Source organism: Parasteatoda tepidariorum, chromosome 6 (genome assembly GCF_982258835.1).
Source record: "Parasteatoda tepidariorum strain Cologne lab strain chromosome 6, Ptep-v5.0, whole genome shotgun sequence".
NCBI lineage: Eukaryota > Metazoa > Arthropoda > Arachnida > Araneae > Theridiidae > Parasteatoda > Parasteatoda tepidariorum.
Window position 1 is genome coordinate 31,078,277 of NC_141760.1, and position 24,106 is coordinate 31,102,382.

General features: G+C 31.4%; 1 protein-coding gene across 2 annotated transcripts in view; it reads left to right on the top strand.

Annotated features, from left to right (window-relative positions):
* Positions 1-24,106, top strand: part of LOC107439606 (uncharacterized) — a 45,141-nt gene that overhangs the window by 8,303 nt on the left and 12,732 nt on the right. The window contains exons 1-2 of one of the 2 annotated variants that reach the window (XM_016052262.5): positions 14,171-14,437; positions 16,805-17,154. In XM_016052262.5, the coding sequence (XP_015907748.1) occupies positions 16,829-17,154 (326 nt within the window). In that variant the 5' untranslated portion in view covers positions 14,171-14,437; positions 16,805-16,828. Of the gene's footprint in view, positions 1-14,170; positions 14,438-16,804; positions 17,155-24,106 lie in introns of those variants that run through there. The other variant, XM_071178859.2, reaches the window with a different exon arrangement.

The following is a 24,106-nucleotide window of genomic DNA, read 5'->3' on the forward strand; positions in this document are numbered from 1 at the left end:
AATTAATAGTGTGTTTGTGAAATTTGAGTTGTAACCGAATATGTGTCCTAAAGATAAGCTTTCGCCACAGGATGGTCAAACGGGCGTATTTATACCTGGCAATTTTTCCCTTTTAACGTTGCAAGTACTCCGGCACTGTTAACATATTGTAGGAAATTAACTTTGCCGCTGGAATTTCTTAGGAATCATGAACCTTTCTCTTACGCGGGTGCTGAGGACTTTGCCAAAGATTTACTTGGTAAATTGCATAGTACTTAGGCATTAGCGAGGGAAAATCTAGATTATTCTGCAGAAAATAGAAAAGCTCGTAGAGACAAAAACGTCAAACAATATAATTTCCAAACAGGGGATGAAGTATACTGGTTCAATCCTGTGTTAAAGAAAAACCAGTGCAAGAAATTTGCTAAATTTAATGAGGGCCCTTTCAGGGTGATTGAAGTCATATCTCCGGTCACTTTGAAAATCCAACATACAAAAAATTTTGGCTATACTAGGGTTGTTCATGTGGAGAATGTGGCAAAGGCGGAGCAAAGATTGGAAATTTTGCGATCCAGAGATAGTGGGTTCGGTGACCAAATCAGTGGCAGTATAGATAGGGAAAGAGTAGAGACACCTGCTCCAGAAAATCTACTGTATGAGACAGGTAAATTCGTGCCTTTTCCGCAACCTCGTTATAACTTAAGACAACGAGTAAATGGACGGGTCATAAGAAATTAGAATTTGTAAGAGGGGGGTGCAACTAAATTTTTCTTGTTTTAAATTGGGTTATAAATGTTTTGGGGTGGAATGTCAAATGTTCTCCAAATATGGAGGAGGAGTTTATATCTGGCGGTGCATATTTTGGTTACATAAGCCGGAATGTAGTAGGTCGGTGGAGACTGTTTTTTGTTTTCAGGTGGACCACGGTCCTTTTATGTACATAAGTGTGAAGTGTAGGTCTCCACTGGCATTTGTAATGATGTATGCAATCAGTCAAAACTGGGTTTGTCCCATTTTTGTTTTTTTTTAATGTTATTTTGAAAATGTAGATTATGAATGTTTCGATGCTTAAAATTTGAAAGCTGAAGATTGATAACGTTGCTGTACAATCTTTTCCTGACCCCCTATGGGCCGCTGGAAAAGGTATTGCTAAGTGTAAATCTGAGTTATAATGTTTTTTAAAGTTAAGTGTAGTTTAAACTACTTTGGCGCATATTTGATTCCTCTTTTCTGTTTCCTTGCAAGGTGCACATTGTTAGGGTCAGATTTGATTTTAGTGATAAAGATCTAAAAGTAGGTTTAAAGCCGCGTGGTGCTTTTGGAGATTTTGAACTTTAAGTAGGAATTATTTATAAACAGCTTAAAAGAAAAGGAAAAACGGAATTTTTTGTGTAAGACCAGTACTTTAGTTTTCTTGATAAGGTTCCAGGTCATTTTAACCAACAGTGCTATAATGTTTCAAAAAATTAAAAGTATTTTAATTTTTTTTCAGTGAGGCGATGGTATTGTAATAAATTGAAATTTATTATAGGTTTTTTTCAATACTTTTAAAGATAAGTTATTTTTCTGTAAATGGCACCACTATGATAAAATGCAAATTCAATCGTAATAATATTTTTTTTTAGAAATTTTGAATTAGTCTTTTAAAAAGAGATTTTTGGGGTGAAATCTATGTAACTAAATTTATTAATATTTATTGAGGATGGTATTATAACTTGTATAGGGTATTGGTGGATTTATGACGGCTTTTCTCAGGGATCTTTTTTTTTGGTTCTGACGTCCGCCGGATGCGGGATGACTCTGGACGTGGTAAACAGGTCAGTCTAGATTCTTTCGCCTTGTTGAAGGGAGGATAAAAGAGAAGCGACGAATGTGGCTAAGGGTAGTAGCAGTTGCAGTACCAGTAGTAAGCAGTTAACCAGAGCAGTATCCTGGGGATACGGAGTTTGTCCGCTGAAGGAGTGGTTCGTGACAGTATGTCGGAGATGGTGGATCGTAACCTTAGGGAAAGCTAAACTGAAGTTTCTAGCGGGAAGGACTACCGAGATTAGCCAAAAGCCGATATCCTCGAGACGATGGGCCAAGTCCGAGGGAATCTATGCTGGACGTCCGGTGTCCCCCTTCTGCATGCCTAAGTCGCTTGAAATTAGAATAACTGGAGAAATTTCGAGATCCTAGCCGAGGAGTTTGTCCATGAGTTCATCTACATTTCCGGTGGGCGGTTCCAGAGTGAAAGCAGTAAATTCCGTAGGGTACTTATAAAACTTTAAATTTTATTTCGTTAACACTTTAGAGGAATCATTTACCGAAAATTCTGAACTGTTATGTTGTGTTTTTTTTTGTGTAGGAGAACAATCAGCATTTAAGTGTAATTTATAGATATCATATACCAAGTCTGGGTTTTTAGAAATGTTAAATGAAGTTTATTTTATAAATGTCTTTTTTTTGAACTGTAGAAGTTGAAGGTTATGCTTGAGTGTTTTAAGGTTGCATTTTTGTTTTAATTAATGTATAAATGTTTATTCCCATGTTGGCATTTGGAAATGTGTGAAATTATGTTTTTGAAGATTTAGAGGTGCAATAAAAATGAGTTTTAAATGTTAGAAGTTTTCTGTAATTCATTAGATATTTGTCTACTAAAAAACCTGGGTAACCGTTACTAAATTTAAATTTTGAGATCACAGCCAAAGGGGTAACGGTACAAACTACTTTATTACATTACTACTACAACGACTTTTTTTTAAATGTAGTGACTACAAACTACAATCAAAATGTAGTAGCTACTTATCTACTTTAAAGAGACGAATTTCGCAGGACAACTTACTTTACACCACGTTCAAAATGGTTTTGAAAAAAAAAATGGCTAACATTAAAAAGGAGGAATTATTAAGAAATAGTTATTCATGTTTACATGAGCCAGTTTGTATTCTAAAACATTGTTATTTTCAATTCTCTCATTAAACTGTGGGGAATTAATTATCGACTATGTCAACCTTCATCTATCAAAAGGTACCTCTTAACAGAATCAAGTTAACGTGTCTTCTATACTAGTGAATCAGTATTCAATATTTATAGTGGAAGTTACGCCACATTACTCCCCTTCCAGAATTTTATCTCGGATAGAATTAAATGAACGGATACCACTAGTTGATTCATGCTGTTTATTTATTTATAACATTTTTGCTCATAATATTTTTCTTCTTCTTTTTTTTGTTTATAGCACTTCGCTAATTTTTTTTCTATTTTGTTCATTACCGGGAGACTTTATTTACTTCACCAGATCCTTCTTTTTTTTGGAGCAGTTTATATTAAGCAAATCAACTGTTGAACCATCCATCATGTTAGCTAGTTCATATCCCGTCCGCGGGTCACCAATGTCGATGTGTATTTGTTGAAATTGAGTATCAGGTAAACTGAATGTTCCTAGAGGAGCTTTGGTGTGTCTTTGAATTTTAGAACGCTGGCAAGGCTCACAGCATTTCACCCTTTGAAGTGTTGTTTTATCACCTTAATACAAGAGAGACTTATTCAGAAGGTTAGCAAATATTTTATTCACCATAGCTGTTCTATTTTTCATCCAGACTGTTGCCATCCAACATATAAGAAATAATTTATAATCATCTTGCTTAATCGATTCATTATCGATTAAGAATAATACTACAGAATATCACGTCCGGGTCACCAATGTGGGGAATTAATTATCGACTGTGTCAACCTTCATCTATCAGAAGGTACCTCTTGACAGAATCAAATTAACATGTCTTATATACTAGTGAATCGGTATTCAATATTTATAGTGGTAGTTACGCTACGAAACCTTCAATTTTTTATGTGTTTCTCGACAACGACTATTTTGTTTGAGAATTGTTAGGAAATTGTTATCAAATATTAGCAATTTTGTTAAGTGCTCTTTTATTTCCCCTAAAAAATTTAGAACATTAAAAATATATTTCCTTCCTTTAAAATAACATCAGTGTTTCACGGATGTACATACATTTGCATGTGAAAGTGTGGCCAAAGTGATAAATTATCTATTATTCGAAATGGCTAGCTTAAATATTAGTTATAACGTGTCTCGAAAGATGCAATTCATGTTAACTCATAGTCACTGAAGCATTTTAAATTACGTCCATTGACAAACCCACGAAGATTTGTACCCATTAAATTCTAAATATTAGTTATGTTAGAATTCTATTTCTTTACTAAACTAACGTAAAAAAGTTGTCAGGAATCTCTACAACTGTTTTATTTTGTATCGCACTATACCCACTGCACTACCTTTTTAAAAACACTACAATAAAAACTCTTCACTACAATAGAAAGTAGCGACTGCAGTAGTTTCACGAAAATTTAGTGTTGTTCAGTACTGATTAATTAATAGCAATAAAAACACTTCACTACAATAAAAAGTAGTGACTACAGTAGTTTCACGAAAACTTGTTGTTTTCAATCCCAGCTGGGATAGCGGAGCTAAACCAGATCCATGAGTCTTCAAAAAATCGAGAAAAAGGAGAGGTCTCTCAAGAATCTCTTTCATGGTGAAATCCAGGCAATCAAGTAAATGGTGAGGACTAGCCCTGCTGGAGTTGCACTTTTTACAAGTTGGAAAAAGTTTAATTTGTCCACTGAAAGTGAGGCTCTTAGTATGCTTACTGACAATTCTACAGGTGGCGGTTTGGTCGGCACGTGTACCGTGAAGGTCAAGGGCTCCTCCAGGACGCTTGCGGGGATACCAATTGTGATCCGGTGGAACAAGCCAAGCTTTATTAACGTTAGATTTGCGGATAGAAAATAATTCAGAGTAAGTGAGGGCCGTGTTTGGAGAGGCTGGGAGGGAAGTACCTTCTTTTGCTAACTGATCAGCACGTTCGTTGCCAAAAAGACCCACGTGTGTCACGAAAACTTAGTGTTGTTCAGTACTGATTAATTAATGTTTATTTTTTTCACTCAGTACGAAGAACTGGTATTCAGCTAGTATAATATAATATAATCAAATAGAGTAAACTATAATAAAATAGAATTAAATAAACTAGACAAAAATAGACAAGAATGAACTGATAAAAAATGAACTAGAATAGAATGAAACAAAATCTAATGGAAAAACAATTGAAAGAAACAGAATATAATAAAATAAAATGAACGGAAGACTTTTTGCCACCAATCAAAAAATTTATTCCATTTAATAAGATAAATATTTTTCAGTATATTTTCAAGAATAATCTCGCAAGTGCGAAAATATAATGCTTAGCAATTTTTATGTTAGTAAACTAGTTGATGGAATCGTTTTAAAATAGAAACTGAATAATTACACAGAGGAACAAATTGTTTGCTGCATTTATACAAACACTCGATCTTGACTAATTCGGATGAGGTAACTTTAAACATGATATCAGTTTTGCTCCTGAAGCTACTGATTGTTTTTTAAAATTACACTTTTAGTCTATTTTTTGTCAAACTGTGCAAGTTTAAAAACGTTATGTAACAGGGGGTTGCATAAATGTTGCGATGTACTTCTAGGGAAGTTAGGATTCAACATCAGGATTAAAATTGCATCGGAACTCATCCCCAAAAATGCAGTCATACGCAGCTAGGGACGCTTCCTTATTATTACTAGTTTAGAAGATAAACGAAGAAACAGTTCAAGATAAGGAAGTGCTCCTAAAGGCGGCATGGTTCCTGCATGAGTTTTTATGCTGTTTTTATTCTGATGTTTAACTCTTCTAGAACTTTACTACAACATTTTTGCGATCTTCTGCTATATATAAGATTTTTAAACTTGCACATTTCGACAAAAAACTAAAAATTGGCTAAAATTATCATTAAAAATTTGTAGCTTGGAGAAAAAAACCAATTGCAGATTTAAAATCTACGATAGGAAGATCTGTTCAAAACTGTTTTGCAACAGAAATTTTTTTCCCCCAGTGATATCTTTTCGGTGCTGACACATAATCACTCCTAAAATAAGTAAGTTTTTCTCTCAAAAGATGGGACAGCGAAGTTTTTTTTTTATTTTTTTTTATAGATTTTGGGGCAACAAACCTAAGACCCTCTTTATCGCATTTCGGTACGTTTGATGGTTGGTGTTGTGCCCATAGACAAATTATTTGTGACCATGGGTGGTTCACACAGGTTTGACTGTCTGGAGACAGTTGTCGGCATAAAGGTCTTCGTAGAAAGAGTTGCTGATCAGCAGCAATTTGTATCGGGCTCAGTTGAGAGTCGGGATAGTTTCTGCAGTTTGAGTACGTTTTATTTTCACACTTCTGAATTTTCTCCATTCAAGTGTCAAGTTCTCAGTTTTATGAAAGTATTCAATTTTATTTTATAATCGTCGTTGAATAACCGATCCAATTTTAGGTTTACGACTACTAATGTTCAATTCCGTAGCCTTGTAATTTTGAACCCAATTCAGAAGATAAGGGAACTCCTGGATCAAATATTGAGAGAAATTTTCTTTCGTGGAGGACTTTTTAATGGAACCAATCCGCATTTGCATTACATTGAGAGGAAAACCACTAAAACCTCCCACGGTTTGCTTAACTGCAAAGGAACAACCCATGATCCGTTTACCATGAGGATATTTTTACGCCAGCACTGTGATCGGCGCGAGCCAGGAGCGGAATTCGTATCGATCAACCATCGCTGGAATACGAACCTGGTTCACCTCATTGTAAGGCGAACGCTCTATCCCCTGCTCTATCCTGAACGCTCTATCCCACCACGGCTCTATTAAAGTATTTAGGAGTGTTCCGCTTGTGTTTAGTTTGCAAATTGAACATGAGCAGAGCTTTTGTTGAAACCTTGACATTGCATCTATCGCATTTCGCTAAAGACAAGAAATGTAGTTAATCTTTAAAAAACCTCTCAGACATTTATCACATTCCAAGAGAAGAAGTGTTTCATCGTTAGTATATTTTACACTCGACTAACATTAAAACTATCCGTAAAATCTTGTCCCGCAGTGGACTGATCGTTAAGACACTGTTAGCAGCAAATCACCGAAGTCAAGCATCACTGGCTGCGGTCAGTGTGCGGGTGGGTGACCACTTGGATCAGTTTGCGTAAGGACCGAGGGTGTGAGGTATTGGTCCTCATTAAACTGTTCTACAGTAAAGTGCTCAACTTCGCGTGCAGGTCGTCGAGCTACCGAAGCGGAGGTGTCATCTCCTCTGCAGAGGATCAAAATTGTGATGGCATGTCTTCGGATCATCCTCAGGGATGTTTCCTAGACCGTCGCCAATAGCCCATTGTGCAGCTCTAGTGCGACGTAAATGAACTACAACAACAACAACCTTAAAATTTTATGTGTCAGTAATGCAGCAGAGAAGGTTGTTGGTTAGTTTCCCGAAATCATCGACGAATCACAATGCTCAAATGAATCAAAATCAAATTCATTAAATAAATTAAACACAGATTATTATTGTATTAACGTGGCAATGAGATTAGTTCATCCAAAAAGATGGATCAACAAGGATGTTTATGAACGCTTGAAATAAATAAAACAAAATGCGTCGCTTGGAATAAATAAAGCAAATAATGATATAACTTATTCAAGTTTCATTTCTAAAACCAATAAACAAAACTTGACTTTGAAGAACAGATTATTTTGAACAAAGCTACGTCAAAAAGCCACACCTTTTTATTAATTGTCCAGTCAGTGCAAGTTGCAAAAAAAAAATTTACGTTAAAGGCAATGTGTAACCATTAAGATCATCGGAGATGCATCTAAATGACTGGAGGGAATCATCCATAATCTAGAATCAGGTCAAAATCATTTAAAGTTCAGTAGGTGATTTCTGATGACCAACTGAATTTAACGACGATAATTGAATCAATTAAATGAATAGAATGGCGTTTTTTGTTGCCTGAATGAAGTAAATATTTAGGGATTTTACGTTTCTGAGTATAATTACGAATATAGAATGGGGCACTTGAGTGGTGACGAAACGGAATATGGAAGCGATAAGCGATATTGTGAGCAGTTACAAAATTATGAGCGTCTTTGGTTGCAAATGATGTCAGTCAATATAAGGTGGACGTAGAATCAATGTAAATATGATTTTATTTTAACTCAGTTGTATAACTATTATTATGTCTTGGAACATAAGTAAGAATACAATAAATGAAAATAATGCTTCATTATGATGGTGTTTCGTAAAACAAGTAAGTCCTTAAAATGAGGTATACATAGGTGGGAATGAAGTGAAATATAAAAGTTGTTACAACTAAAATAAACAGAATTATGAGCGATAATGTGAGCGGTTACGAAACTGTAAGATGTTACAAAATTATGAGAGGCTTTGGATGCAAATGATGTCAGTCAATGTAAGGTGGACGTCGAATCAGTGTGAACATGATTTTAACTCAGTTGTATAACTATTATTATATTTTAGAACATAAGTAAGAATACAATAAATGAAAATAATGCTTCATTATGATGGTGTTTCGAAAAACAATTAAGTCTTTAACATGAGGTATACATGGGTAAGAACGAAAGTCATTTATAGCCTGTTATTTTTTAACACATTATAGCCTGTTGGAAAAGATGTCAATTTTTAATTTTTTTTCCTTGAACTTTCAGGGGAAAAAAACTCTTTATGATTCCAGCTTGAGATATAACTGAAACGGTTCAAGTTCATAGTTGAAATTTTGGACCCTAGTTTTAATAATGTGTTCTGCGAAAAAAAAAAGAAAAAAAAAATTACAGTTGCTTAACGCAACGCTGAAATTTCACACAAAATGTGCTTGACTGATTATTTATGAACGGTTAAGTGAGTGTCACGTTTAAAAAAATTTGGAAATGTATTTTTTAAATGTCACGAGGGCTGTCGATAAATTTAGTAATCCTTTTCGGAAATTTTATAGCAATTGATCGAAACGTATCCGTGTTCGTTTCTTGAAAGCTTATATATGCAAATTAAAAGTTTTAGGTAAGTGCTACACGATCTCATTAAAATATTGCTCTACAGGGTTTGAACTATATTTTTAGGGAATGATTTTGACTAATAAGTTTAAAACTAAAATATTTTATTGAAACATATTACAAACACATATTATAGTTTACTTTGCTTACTAGCGCATAAAAGTTATTTGAATACCGGAAAATTTATTTTCTAAGAGAACTCTGCTCTAACACGTAGAAGCATTCAAGAACAGCACAAGACTCATTCTCCCATTTTTTTACAAGACATAAATGGCCACTTTGATCATCAGACTTTAATCCAGTGAATTTTTCAGTTTGGTCCTTCTTGGAAACAAAGGTTTGCGCTGAACCTCAAGATAAGACTTTGGCATCCAGGTTAAATATGAAACAAAAGTTTTATTTATTTATTTTCTTTACCATTGAATATGGATAAAAATTCTGTCAAACCATGCTTTTGTGTTTGGCATCTGTCGAAAACAAATAGAGTAGCCTGAAGATCGGTACGAATGCTTGCAGAAAAAATGTTTGCCGGCCACCGGCTAGGATCGAAACAGAAACTTTTGGGTCTGGTAACTGGATGAAATGAGTAAGGAAACAGCTGCAGACTTAACGCGACTGTTCACTTTCATCAAGCAGGTTTGGTAAAGTAAAACTACAGAAAATTGTTGAGTACACTGTAAAAAATTCCAGATCAAATTACGGTAAAAAGTACCAGTACTCAAGGTGACGGTATATTTAACCGCAAAATCCATTTTTTACTGAAATAGGTTACGGAACAAATATCTGATATACCGAAATTTTTAGAGTAATAATTACCGTAAAATCACTGAATCACTCTAATTAGATAAATATTACTTTAAAAATGACGGTATAATATTTTACGGTAAAAAGGGATTTTTCGAATGATGCACGCGAAGTGCCGGTATTTTATACCGTAATTCAATCCGGAATTTTTTTACAGTGTGCACGAAATTTAGATGATGCTTAGAGGAATTCGATTGGGCGAAAGAAGTATAATATCAAAATGTTTTGTTTGTTATTGTCTTGATATCAGAATTTTGTTACTTGAAATTGTGAAAAATCCCTACCTGGCATATAAAATCTGTATCAATGGTCACAGGTTTTATTAGTCTACCGAAAAATATGTATTTTATCAGATTGAGATGTAATTTTTCGGTAAATTTTTCTCTGCAGTATTAAGGAACGAAAATTTTTCCAGGAATGTTACAGAAATATTTTATCGCATATTTTTTTACTTTACACCTTTTAATGTTACTTAGAACGCTCATGCACTCGGTTTTTCAATTAAATAAGCAGCGCTGGGTGTGCACGTAAATTTAAAAAAGTGAAATATATCTGACACAGATTTTAATGTGTTAATTTACATTCTTTCAACGTAATTTTCAACTAGGTTAGAGTTTTATGAAATGCATTTTCATGAAACTGAAAGCCTTGTGTGGCGAAGAAGAGTTTATAGATATTTTTTAAAACCTTGATTAGAATATTAATTTGCACTATCTTAGAAATCTTAGTGTATTCCTTTACGAAAGTTTTGCATCATTTCTCTTGTTTCCTCCATATTTTGAAAGAAACACACAAATTGAAAAAGGAAAGACAAAAGTTCCATCGATATACATTATTTTTTTACAACACGCCAGCACGCATATTAGAGAGTGCAAGTATAAGTGCTATATGAAATTAAGTTGAGTATAAGTACAAGCATAAGTCTTATATGAAATTATTATATGTACAGTGGGTGAAACAAAAAGCGGACCATCCAGAATAACTATTGATCGGTTCTTCACATTCTTGGACACAATCTTAATGGTTCGAAGGGGTGACCTAAAATATGCTAATTGATTAGTGTAGACGATATTTTAAGTTGCAAGATCTGACACAAAAAAGTACCTTCTCTGAATGACCACACCTTTTTTCTCGACGGATTCGGATTTCTGACTTCCAAATTATACAGAGTAATCGCAAACCGGGAAATATGGTCTTACTAATTTGGCCAGAAGAGCGGTTCAAAGTTTTAACCCCTTGATGTTAATTTTACTTTTTGTGTACTGCGCCATAACTCCCGAACCCTTATAAGTGATTTGGAAAATTTTTGCATAGAATTTGTTCATCAAAAAATAATTCCCTGCAAAAAATAACTTTATCAAATAATTATGACTTTATTTAATAATTGTCGAAAAGAATGTAATTTTACATCAAAGTTTAACCCCATTCCGCCCCCGCCAGGGCGCATCCAGAGAATACTGTAGACTCTCAGTGCGCACACGTGACCTCTCAGCAAAAGAAAAAGAGGATTCAAAAAGGTAGGCTTGGTGGCGATCCATGGCAACATGTCGGAAAAATGGGCAAGGGAGGCAGAAGCAACTTCAGGGAAAACCCTGGTTGATGTAGGTTGGGTGGCGGTACTACTTGGTGCTGTCTCTCCTATTGTGGTATCTGTCCTTTTCTACTTGACGAAGGTTTATAAGCCTTTTTTGAGCACACAAGCCTGACAATTTATGTAATTGCAATAACCAATGTAGGTTGGGCGCCGAGCGCGCAGAGCAGCGACCTCCTCACCAAGATCCAAAGATTCCCTGCCCCCAACCAGAAGGCCTCAACGAATTTAGTGAAATCTTAAAATTAAGAAAAGTAGTTACTCAGAAAATAGAATTAAAAAACAACTTTTTGACGCTTTTTTTGCGCTCTGTATGTTTAGCGTAATTTATGCCTTCAAAATATGAGGTTTCTTCAAAATACCGTACTGTAAAATGATTCAATGCAAAATATAGCTTCTTTGTAAGTGGTATTTGTTAATTATCATTGGTCCCAATACATCAACAACCTTATATGTATAAGCAATTGTGTTGTACTATATTATATGATTTTATACATTACTATAAAATCTTATTGATATAAGATTTCGGAAATAGAAAACTTGGCTTAAAATATTAAGTTATTTTCAAGAACCTTCTACCTCTGTGCAAAATCAGATTTATAAATTTTTATGCTTAGTTGATAGTAGATTTGTTTTTGATCAGTTGAAATGCAGGTCAAAGAAATTACCTGCCTATTTCAGACGCGGGGCTTAAAAAGGTCCAACATTAGGCGAACGAAAATAGTTATTCAAGTTTATGAAATGTAGGAGCGTGAGGGGCTCTAGACAGCATTTTGCTCCAAGGGTTGAAAAGTCTAGAATGTTTGTCGTTCCTAATACCACCTGAAACAACTTCACTTCTTTCAATCATTGTAATTATAATATATATTTTTCCCATTTAATGGTTTGTGATGTCATTGAATTTGTTAAAGAGTATTGTTTTCGAATGTTAAAAAAACATTTTTTAAGTATTCTTTTGAGAAATAGATATAATGAGCTTCTAAGTGTTTAACTACTTAAAGAAGGTCTTTGTTGAATAGTTTGTTGGTTAAAAATTAATTTTTTCAATCAAGAAAAACTTAAAGTTTAAAATTAGAGAAAAAAATAATACAATAAAAAACGCCATTATAAGTAATTATTTTTGAAATTTCTTTTGGTCCTATTTCTGGTTTAAAAGTTCTATTTGTTGAAGAAAGGGAGGAATGTCTAAATATTATTTCGGCAAAAAATTTCTGTATAACATTATATTGCTTTACTAATTGTGACGTAATGAAATGATAACAGATTTTGTATCGTAATGATAAAAACTCTGCAGTGATATATTTTATAAGAAATGAATTAAAATAAGGTTTCAGAAACTTCTTACAACTATAGCATTGGAGTAATTGGTTACATGCAAAATTGTATATGTATTACTAAATAACATAAACTTTACATTGAAAGTTATAAAACAACGTGGAAAAATTGACATTTCTAGAGTCCTTTTCTCAAAAATTCGTATTAATTTTCCCGCTTTAAAGTATACTTTTAGAATAAAATGAAGCCTATATGAATACTCTTTGAATATCATATATATGCATCCATTAAATTGTATAGCATATCTGTTTGCCATTTTATTGTTTTAAAATTTGTGACATGACAAAATGATTTTAGGTTTTGTATCCTAATATTGTTATTGTTGTAGGCCATTAAGGCAAGGGGTGAGATTCTTCTTGTTGTTCAGGGGAGTCATCCATGCCAAGATACCCTAATAATAATGTAATGTTTTATCCTAATGACAATGCAAATAAAAGCTTTTAATTAGTGTTTTTTCTTGTAAAAAATATGCAAGAAAGAGGTTTTGAAATTTTCAATAGTTTACATTAGTTTACAGGGAAAGAGTGTCGAATAATTTGTTACCCAAAAAGATTTCATTTTACTCAAACACAAAGCTTGAAATTTAAAATTAGCCGAACAATACAAATGAACAATTATTTTTAAACAGGTTTTTATTAAAAAGCTTTGCTTTTCTCTTCTAGCTTTAAAGTAATTTTTTAGAACAAAATAAGACGCAGCAAGATTTTTTTAATTAAGAAATCTCTTACTGAAATTTGATTGCCTTACGACCTGTAATATGATGAAGATTTTGCACCCTAATTTTAAAGGTGTTAAAGTATAGGAAAATTCTTCATCATGTTCGATAAAAAAAGCATTAAAATGAGGTCCAATTTTTTTAAAAGCCTAAATTGTATAGCAGTAGATCAGATTTTTAATTCAAAAACATTTTACTAAAAAAAGAACAATAACAACATAACACTGAAAATTGGAAACAAATATAGAAAAACAGCTATTTCTAGAATCGCTTATTAAAAAAAACTCGTTTCGTTTTTAGTTTTAATGAATAATTTTTAAACTAAGCAATATCTAATGTTCTTTACAGTTGCGAAACTGATTTTTTTTTTGGAAATCAATCAAATTTGTATCATTATTTGTTATTCAAGCATTATTTTTATTTGTACAAGATTTTTCTTAACGATATTCTTGAATTTATGAAGGATTTGTCTAATCTAGGAAAAAAAAACTGATACATATATAATATTTCATTTTTAATGTCTGAGATCGATGACCTTTAAATTCCCCAGAATTTCCTTCTATTTTAACATTAAGTGACAAATTGCTTTGTGATATGTGTAAAAATATTATCGATCATTTTCCATCTTTCGAAAGAACCTCAAAATACCTCATAAAAATTAACCACTTTTTGAACTCTAAATAAAATTACAGAACACTTTGCAATGATCTGACGTCAAACAGAAAATGCTACACGAAGAGGGTCAAAATACCTGGGGTCACATTTAGACTGGTTTTAAACGAGTGATTTCTTTTTCGGTCTTCCTTTTTGGTAAAAAAACATTAAGAAATCGCCAAGGTGTCGCCAAAAAAACCTCACCTTCTCTGAGATCCCTGTCCTGCTTCAGGTGAGGGGGAAAAAATCTTGATGTAGGGAATGAGTGTGTGACCCGGCAAAAGAGTGCATTCCTTTATGTAAGGAACATGTGATTGTATTTATGCTCTGAAGATTGGGATATTTTATTCCTGTGTGATTATAAAATCGTTTGCAGTTGATTTTTGTTATTTGGTTTAAAATAATTCTTTTGTGTGTTTACAAGATTTGTTTTCGGGTAAGTAAAATGGTTTCTTTTCTTCATGTAAGTAATTATTGTTAAAATATAATTTAGAAAGATGTTTTTCAAAGATGAAGGATTTATTTTTTAGGGATTGGAAAATTCTGTTAATGCAGGTAAATGGAAAAGAATAAAAAATATTTACAAAAATCACAATAAAAATATTTATTTTCGTTAAATATTTAATCTTGTTTAACACTTTTACTACTAGTACCTATTAATTCGATATACAATAAAAAAAATCGTAAATAATGAACTTTTCCTTCAAAATGTTTTTTTTCATTTATTAAAATTAGGAATGGATTAAAATAGAATTCTAAATAATTTTTCAAGGTATAAAAACCATTTTAGATATACCCCTAATTTTTTTTTGTAATAAAGCATTAATAACAAACTTGATAAATTTCTTTTTTTTAATTGTTGTTTTTATTTATTATTTAACATATTATTAACTCGTCATGTATGCCATTGTTTTTATAATTGATTATGTTTTATTTTTATAACTTTGATTTATAACTTATACAACGTAATTTTTCTAATAGTGCACATGTAAAATAAAGGACTTCATTTTTTACTCAATGAAAAGTAAAATGTTTAATTTATTGGAATTGTATTTAAAAATGCATTTTTTTACTTTTTGAAAATAAAATTCTCAAAATCCTATACATTTAAAAATTTGAAAATATGGATTTAAGAAAATGCGCTGTTACTATCAACTGATTTCCGATAACTTTTAATAGTTTAAAATTTCAAATAGAAATTTCGTGGGCTTTCTATATTAGTTAGTGAGGGGAAAAATTACTGGATTGGTTCTTGACTCAAAGTATAGTTATTTGGTGTTTAAATATATTTTCATTGTTTTATTTTTTTTAAATAAAATAATTCAAAATAAGGTCAGAAAATTTGTCTCTACAATTGCGGTAACTTTGACAACCGTATGTATTTTATTATAAGTCAACTTCCCAGAAATATTTCTTTTGTCGGGAATATAATAATCAAAAATAGACTTGAAAACGGTAATAATATAATCTATTATTATTAATTAATTTTATAAATTATTAGGGGGCTAAGCTACCTGTTTGCTGCTGTTCATCAACCTTCATGACTGCTTCTTGATAATCGTTGTTTCTTGGTATATTTCTATGAAAGTTGAAATTATTCACTTAAAATTATACGTGTACTAAAAATAATTTTGTTTTCTTACGTTTCCCCCCCCCTTCCCACGTCCAAATTTTGTCTTTATGATTCTATTAAGATCTATTAGTGAACATGAGTAATTTTTCTAAATAATAATTTTTTAAAAATAGCTTTAAAAAATAAAAGTATATTGTTATAACAAATTTGGGAATCTTTAACAAATATATTTATATACATAACAATTTTGATTCATAATCAAAATTCATTATGGAACAATATTTATCAAATCACCTATTTGCTTTTTTAATGAAATTTTTAAAAAAAAAAATTAACTGTAACAGCAAAATTTTACTGCTGCATGCAAACTGTTATAGAAAATTATGAAACTGTTATGGAACTGTTATAGAAACTGTTAAATTTAAAAAAAAAATAAATAACACATTGTGAGATTTAAGTCAGCTATATATGAAGGGTTTGAGCAATATAGGTGCCTTTTAAATCAACGAATGCTATGTATAGTTTCTAGAGAAGTATTTTATAAAATTCAGAAGTTTCCTAAGTAGAAAAATATCATTATATAAATGGAAACTATGATGTTTTTCTGTGAATATGTTTAAAAATGTGGAGTATCATTCTTTTTCCACAAGCGCTTCATATGAAAAAAAAAATTGTTAGAACAATATTATGCTGAAATATTGGTCTCAGAGATTTGTATTTCCTCACAAAGGATAGATCATTTTTTTTTGTGACATTCATTTCTCATCATGGTGAATTTCCCTTGCATGCAATGTGTCTTGCGCACAATGTGCTGTTAAAAATACTGGCACTGAAATTGCCGGTACTTTTACAACACACTTAATTTTACCGTACTTTTTACTGTAAAATCCATTTTTACCGGTACGCGTTATGGAACATAAAATCCGATAGACTGCAATTTTTACAGTAATAATCACCGTAAAATCACTGGATAATTCTAATTAATTAAATATTACTGTAAAAATTACGGTCCAATATTTTACGGTTGAAAGAAATTTTAGGTAAAATGGACTTTACGGATCCAAAATGTATCTTTTCAACTTTCAACAAGTGTGTTTAACTTTATACCGTAATTTGATCCGGAAATTTTTGCAATGTATGCATGATTTATTGCGTGCATACATATTTCCTTCAATGACAGCGAGAGGGACAAATAAAACAAAAACACTAATTTTTTAAATTTTTTTTTAGGTATCTATAAATTGGAAAACAGTAATGAAGCATAATTTCCAGAAGTTTCTGGTAATTTCTGTGCTTGCTCTGGTGCTTGTACACGAGAATGGTGACGCCGCATCTGTTGTTGAGGTGGACTCCGATGTCCGGTCATCCATTGAAGAGTTCTTGAAGACCAAGAGCAAATTAAGGATGGACGACGACAAACCCCTCAAGGTTAATGCAAACAGCATTCCCGTTACAGAAACAAAGAAGAAGAAACACCACAAACTGGAACTGGCCGAAGAAGCTCTTAGATTAATTTACCACGAACTTTACGAGATGGTTAATTTCACAGAACATTCGAATATCTCTGAAATACTAAGCAGGTAAAATATTTTTGATACAGAAGTGTCCAGGACTAATTTTACAACGCCTGAAAATGTAATGCTTTTTTCATATTTATTTTAAAAGTTTCAAAGTAAAATCTACTTGATGCAATGCCCATCTGCATTCGGCTGAAAAAATTTCTGAAATAACTTTCAATGTCCTTTTTCGAAATTCTCTTCAAATCTGACTACGGAGTATTCTTGATGTCTTCGCCATCCTTAAACAACTTAATCCTTAAGTCCTTTAGCAAATTCTACAGTATCGGGAATAACGAAATGCATGCCGGGACGTGATAATCCAGCGGTTAGAGAATCGGACTACGGTTCGGAAGGACCGGGGTTTATTTTTAGACTCCGCTAAGTATGCATGCGATGTGTATGCTTGTTAAATTCGTGGAATCGAAAGTCCTGTGGTCGGTCGTTAAGCAATACCACGGGTACAGGGATCTTTAGAAAATATTTTTACCATTCAGATATATGTATATATAGAGGAAATGACCTCACAAATTAATGGTGCTGCCATCTATCCGTGGGTTTCTGAACAAAGGCGTACTTTCAACCTTACAGGGCTATCTTGTCAAACGAAAGGAGCATCTTTGTGACTTAACTCACAAAAGGCCGAATTCTGGCAAGCTTGGATTATCCAAGTGCCATTAGGAAAGGTCTGCAAGAGATTTGTTTAAAAAGAATGGGGGAAATAAAAGAATAATCCTAAGAAACTGAAACGGAGAAATACACTTGATGCTATACAAAAATCATTTGCTTCAAAAACTTATGATGGCTATAAAAGTCGACACGTTACCGAGATTCAACACCTTTATAAGTCTTTGAATCGTATTAAATTTTTATATTATAGTAAGTTTTTTATTTCCTCGATTTCCAAAACCTAAAAATTGAATAAAGAATTATTGCTTGAGGATATAGTTGACGCTTAGAAAGTCCCAACATCAGAATTGAAGAGCTTTCAGAACGAAGACTTTAAATGTTGTTTTAAAAATTTAAACAGCCGAGAACAGAAGTGCATTGTAACAGATAGAGATTATTTGGAAAATTTGTGAATTAGCGTGTAATTTACGTAATATTTTCAGGAGTTGTTAACTTAGTTCAGGAAATAGACATACGCAACTTGTATATTATAAGTAATTAGCTCTGTTAAGTAAATGTCGATAATTTAATTTAGATTTTTATTATTTGTCACCAACTTGCAACCATCACAACTCGTTTATAGTTCTTTCTGATGTTTCAGGAGAAAAAATCATGACAATTTTTAACAAAATGCTTTTGCACCTCATTTAGTGGTGTTAAACTATAAAAATAATAAATAGATGATGACTTCATCTAATTGATGACAGAAATTATGAATTTAACTAGAGTTATTGCATAAGCAATTTGTTAATTTTCGTTTAATTTTACGCAACAAACTCTGCTACCAGGCGTGTGTTTTACTCGTATAATTTGTAAATGGTATAAGAAATGTCAATTTGGCTTAACTTAGGCAAAAAAATTCGTTTAGGTACAGATTTAATATTTCTAATTTTAATTTTAGGTTGCTCGTTATTTCACTCAATGAGTGGTATTTATTAGGATAGATTATGAGATAAAATTCATTGCACACTCAACTGAGGATCTGATTTTTAATAATGTCGATTGATTTTTGTCTTATAAAATAATTATTCTCCAGATTTTACAAAAGATTTTCTTCCGAAAAAGTTGTTGTATGTATTCGAAATGGAACACAAGCTTCATATCTGATTTTTACGTATGTGATTCATTTTTTAAAATTGATAAACTAATTTATGGTGCTCGTACTCTGAGTACGATACTAATCACCCAAAAACTTTTTCTAAATGCATTTAAATATAGCGACCATAAAAACTTTAATCAATTTTTTGAAATAGGAACATTGCAAATTATATTTTTGCTTTTATACCATTCAAAATCCTTTCTGAAATCTTTTGCGATATTTATTTAATGTATTCATTGCTAGTAAACTAATTCATATGCCTATTGATGCTCGTATTTCGATTATGATACTAAACCTCCAAAACTATTTTCTGAATGCATTTAAGCATAACGATGCTAAAACTAAATTATCTGATATAGAAAGATAGTAAATTCAATTTTTGTTCTTATACAATTTAAAATCTTTTGCGGTATTTATTTAACGTATTCATTAGAAATACACTAATCCATATGTATATTGCTGCTCGTACTCTGAGTATGATACTAAACCTCCAAAATTATTTTCTAAATGCATTTAAACATAACGATGCTAAAACTAAATTTTCCGAAATAGAAAAATATCAATTTTTGTTCTCATACAACTTAAAATCTTTTGCAGTACTTATTTAATGTATAAATTGGAAATAAACTAATTTATATGCATATTGCTGCGCTTAGAGTAGGATACTAATCTACTAAAATTTTCTAAATTCATTTATATATAGCGATGCTAAAAACTTTAAATCATGTTTTCGAAATAGGAAGATAGTAAACTCAGTTTTTGCTCATATGTCATACAATTTAAAATCTTTTGTGGTATTTATTCAATGTACTCGTTGCAAGTAAGCTAATTTATGCGTAAATTGCTGCTTGTTCTGTGAGTATGTTTCTGAAACTCTAAAACAATTTTCTAAATACATTTAAATGTTAGCGATGCTTAAAACTATAATAAGTTTTCTGAACTAAAAAAAATCAGCAAATTCAAGTTTTACTTTTATACAATTTAAGATCTCTACAGAAATACTTTATGGTATTAATTTACTGTAATCATCGCGTGTAAAGACACATTCAAGACTTACATGTAATCATCGAATAGAACGAAGTGCTTTACCACCGAATTAATAGAGCTTTCAAGAAATAGAATAAACTGATATAAAATAAATAAACAATATAATCAATTGGCATGCAAAGAAAAAAGCTAAAAACAGTCTGATGCATTCCATATATAAAGATAAATTAATTTCAGGGTCACAATGCCTGTTTCATATTACTCTTAAAATGAGCAAGATAGAAAAAAATATTTATATGTTCAATTAAAAAAAATATAACGTTCTTTTTTAAAGTGTAGGTAGTTCCTTATAAATTTATTGACTATTATAAATTTCGAAGCTCACTATTACGAATTTCTCGATAAAGATGGTTAAATATCAATCTATTTAATTGTTTTTTGATCATATTTAACAAAAATGGTTGAATAGCCTTAAAAAACAACTAATGGTTCGACAACCAGAATTCTATCCGAGCCAACTACAAGCAATTTTGTTCCGGGCATCTGGGTACATACTGTAGCTGAGAAGGCTAATCAGTCAATCACATGACCGGTTAAACAGGGGTTCAAATCTCAGCGTTAATTCTAAAATATTTCTTTCATTTCTTCAATGCATGAAGAGTTTCCAGTGCTCTGCACTCTTCAATCAGTACCTGGACTATTAAAATACGGTCCCTAAACTATTTGTTAGAATATGAAACCATCATTCACGCATAAATGGCGCTGTACCCACACAGCTCCAATGTCCATTTAAGTTTCATTTTTAAGGTTTAGACACTATGCTAGTTGAAAATGATTACAAAACTATATAGTTCTGTATTCACGGTTTCCTAACCAGTTGTAAACGGTTTCAAAACCATAAAGGTAAAAAAAATGTCATTTTGTCGTATTTTCAGAATAATAATTCTATAAGCGTGCAATGAATTATAATTCCATGTAAATATGTTGGACTTTTAATATGGTGCTAAATTGAACCATATTATAAATATTAAATTTGATTATACGATACTGTAACTCAACTAGAAGAAAGACACGCCTCATTTTGGCACCTTATCAATGCAGAAAATTTGTACTGAGTTATGGTTTAACACTGAACCATTTTTTCGAGAGCGTATGTTTTTGCAATGTTTGACTAATTTATAAATAATTACTTGAACAAGTCGTTATGAATAACTGATAAAAAAATAAAAAAACAAACAAGCATAGAAATCAAATGACCTGTGATGTGATGAGGTTTATTGAGTAAATTTAGCTTAAATTTATTTTTTTGTTCACATCATTTACTACATCCTTAAACATAAAACAAGATGACAAAAGTCAATCTCTAAATGGTAAAAGAAATTCTGGTAAAATTACAATACTGTATGGTAATGACATTTCTGACCAAAACAAGCAATAATTTTGGTTAATTACACCAAAATATACTGTATTTAAACCATTTATTTAGTAATTTTTCCGGTCCCAAAATTCCGGTTTTCAGAATTGTATTTCTTATCACCACGCATTAGTAAAAAATACTAAACTGAAAAGCAAATTCAATAAAATAAATGATTTTTATACCATTCTTTAAGGTGTCATGATGAAATTAAAAAATTTTACTACATTTTTCCATCATACATTATAAAACCATATCATACATTATAAAACTTTTATCATACATTATTTTATCGTACATTATAAAACCATATTTAATTATTAAGTTAAAGTTAATTTTACCAAAATCATTACCAAAGTGCTACGGCAAGATTTACCGTTAATTTTTATGTTCTCATAGATCAACAAACATGGTAAATTTTACCATATCCGGGAGGTTTTGACCACATCTTTTTCCCCAGTGTAGTTTTATGTCTTACTTTAAATCTATCAAAATGATATTTTATCTAACTTAGTTGTTGATGCCAATTCTAGCAATCAGAAAAGACAGTTGACTCTCTTTATCTCAGATGAGATGATTTAATTGGGAGAACGTTGATGTATTTAATTTGTTGAAAAAAATTACATTCAGATAACTCATTAGCAATGCTCGAATGACAACCAATTGAGTCACACTCAATCAGTTGACAGCATTACATTTTGTGTCAAAGTGGTTAAATACATCCTTAAACTTTAATAACATTTTTAGACAGCATTTAATTTATGTTTTACTCTGAGTTATCTAATACACAATTAATCTGGTTTTCTTGGTGACAGCCTTTATAGCAATGATGGGAAAAAAAGAAAAGAAATTTTTTTTTAAAAATGCAAACGCGTGTAGAATGAAAAAGTGTGTTCAGAGAACTGATTAACAATGCTTGAATGACAACCGATTGAATCACATTTTCTTTTGTAATTCTTTTTTATTTCTATTGCCGCATGAACGATCATAGTGTTTCAAATAAGCTATTTTAGAGAACTTTTTTTCGAAAGTTATTTCTAGTTTTCCTGGCTTTCGGAAAATTTTTATTAGATTCGGTTCAGTGAGAGTTCAAACTAAACAAAAATATGCTGATTTCATAAGAATTACACTATAAATTACCATAAGGGGATCATTCTATCCACTGCCACTATGGCTCAAAAATGGATAGCGTCTGAAAACGCTCCAGTTAGTTTTTGATATGTATTATTTTTTAGGCAAATGCGAGGGATGACTCTGTTTCATTTCATAAAATTTTGAAAGCTGTAAAAACACTTCTCATAAAATTACAGTAAAAAGGACCAGCACTCAGAGTGCTAGTACTTTTTACCGTACAACCCCCTTTTTCTGCGAAATTTCATGGAACAAAAAAAAATCTGTAAATTTTACATTAATATTTACTGTATCACTCTAATTAAATAAATATTATCGTGAAAATTACTGTATAAAGTTTACGGTGAAAATTTTTACGGTGAAAAATACTGGCACTTGTTATCGTAATTTTATCAGGAATTTTTACAGTGTATAAACAAACATAGTCCAAGATAATAAAAATTTGGGTTTCCATATTCGATATGTTTTAATACTATCTTGGTACTATCTATATTAGGATACCTTTTCTATATTTTTCAGCTTTGTTATTATATTTCATTTTTTTAGAAGGCATCAGACTGCTTTCGACTTTTTTAAATTTGATACATTCATAATGAATTAAGTCAAGATTATATTTTACAAATAATACAGTTGAAAATTTTACAAATTTTTTATTGTATTAGGGTTTTAGGATTTTGCATTAGATTTAATGAGAGAATAATACAACGGTTTTATGAGAGAATAATAGAATCATACCTCGCCATAATGTTATTTTGAATAGAATTACATTTTTGAACAGAACAATTCCAATTATTAATAACTATAACCTGCTCAGAAATAAGGTTATAGAAAATAAGATTTCTGAACCTTAAATAAGGATAAGTTCATAGGGTATCAGAAACTGGGCTTGGAATTTTTCAAAATACCGATAATATGGTTTAATGGTAAGCCGATTTTATGTGAGAATAATCGAATCATACCTCGCCATAATGTTATTTTGAATAGAATTACATTTTTGAACAGAACAATTCCAATTATTAATAGCAATAACCTGTTCGAATAGTGTAAATTCTTTTAATTATATAGTCATTCCAATAAAACAGTAACTTTTCATGGGCTAACAATAAAGAAAAATGAGTATTAGCCATTTTTACTTGTAAATTGTGTAAATCATTAGCAAGTTTATAGAATTTCTTCTTTGACCTTTTATGGAATAATTAGTCTATTTTTGCGCAGCTGAAAACTTGAAAAGTAAAGTCATTATCACACCTGAGATTTTATTATCTGTTGCCAAATGAATCGAATTGCTTCTTCCTTCAGAAACACAATGGTCCATTAAATTTCAAGTAATTAAATGGTACATTAAATTTTAGATAGGATGTCACTTGATTGAATCATGTTTTAATATTCGTCAGCACCTACTCAAATAATCGAAATAGAATTTTTCAAAGCGATTTATGTTTTAGAAAAATAGATTTTAGTTTTAGTGTTTATCATAATTAAGCATAATTTTTATCTTAATTAATAAAAAAAAATTGTCATAATATTCACAATCTTTAATCATGATTTTAATAATAGTTAATCATAATTTACATAACATGCAATAATTACCCTGGGGAGCAAATTCTTTGTTGTATTTATGCAAATACTCGATATTGCCTGAATCAGGTGTGTGGACTCCAAATATGAGATTAGTT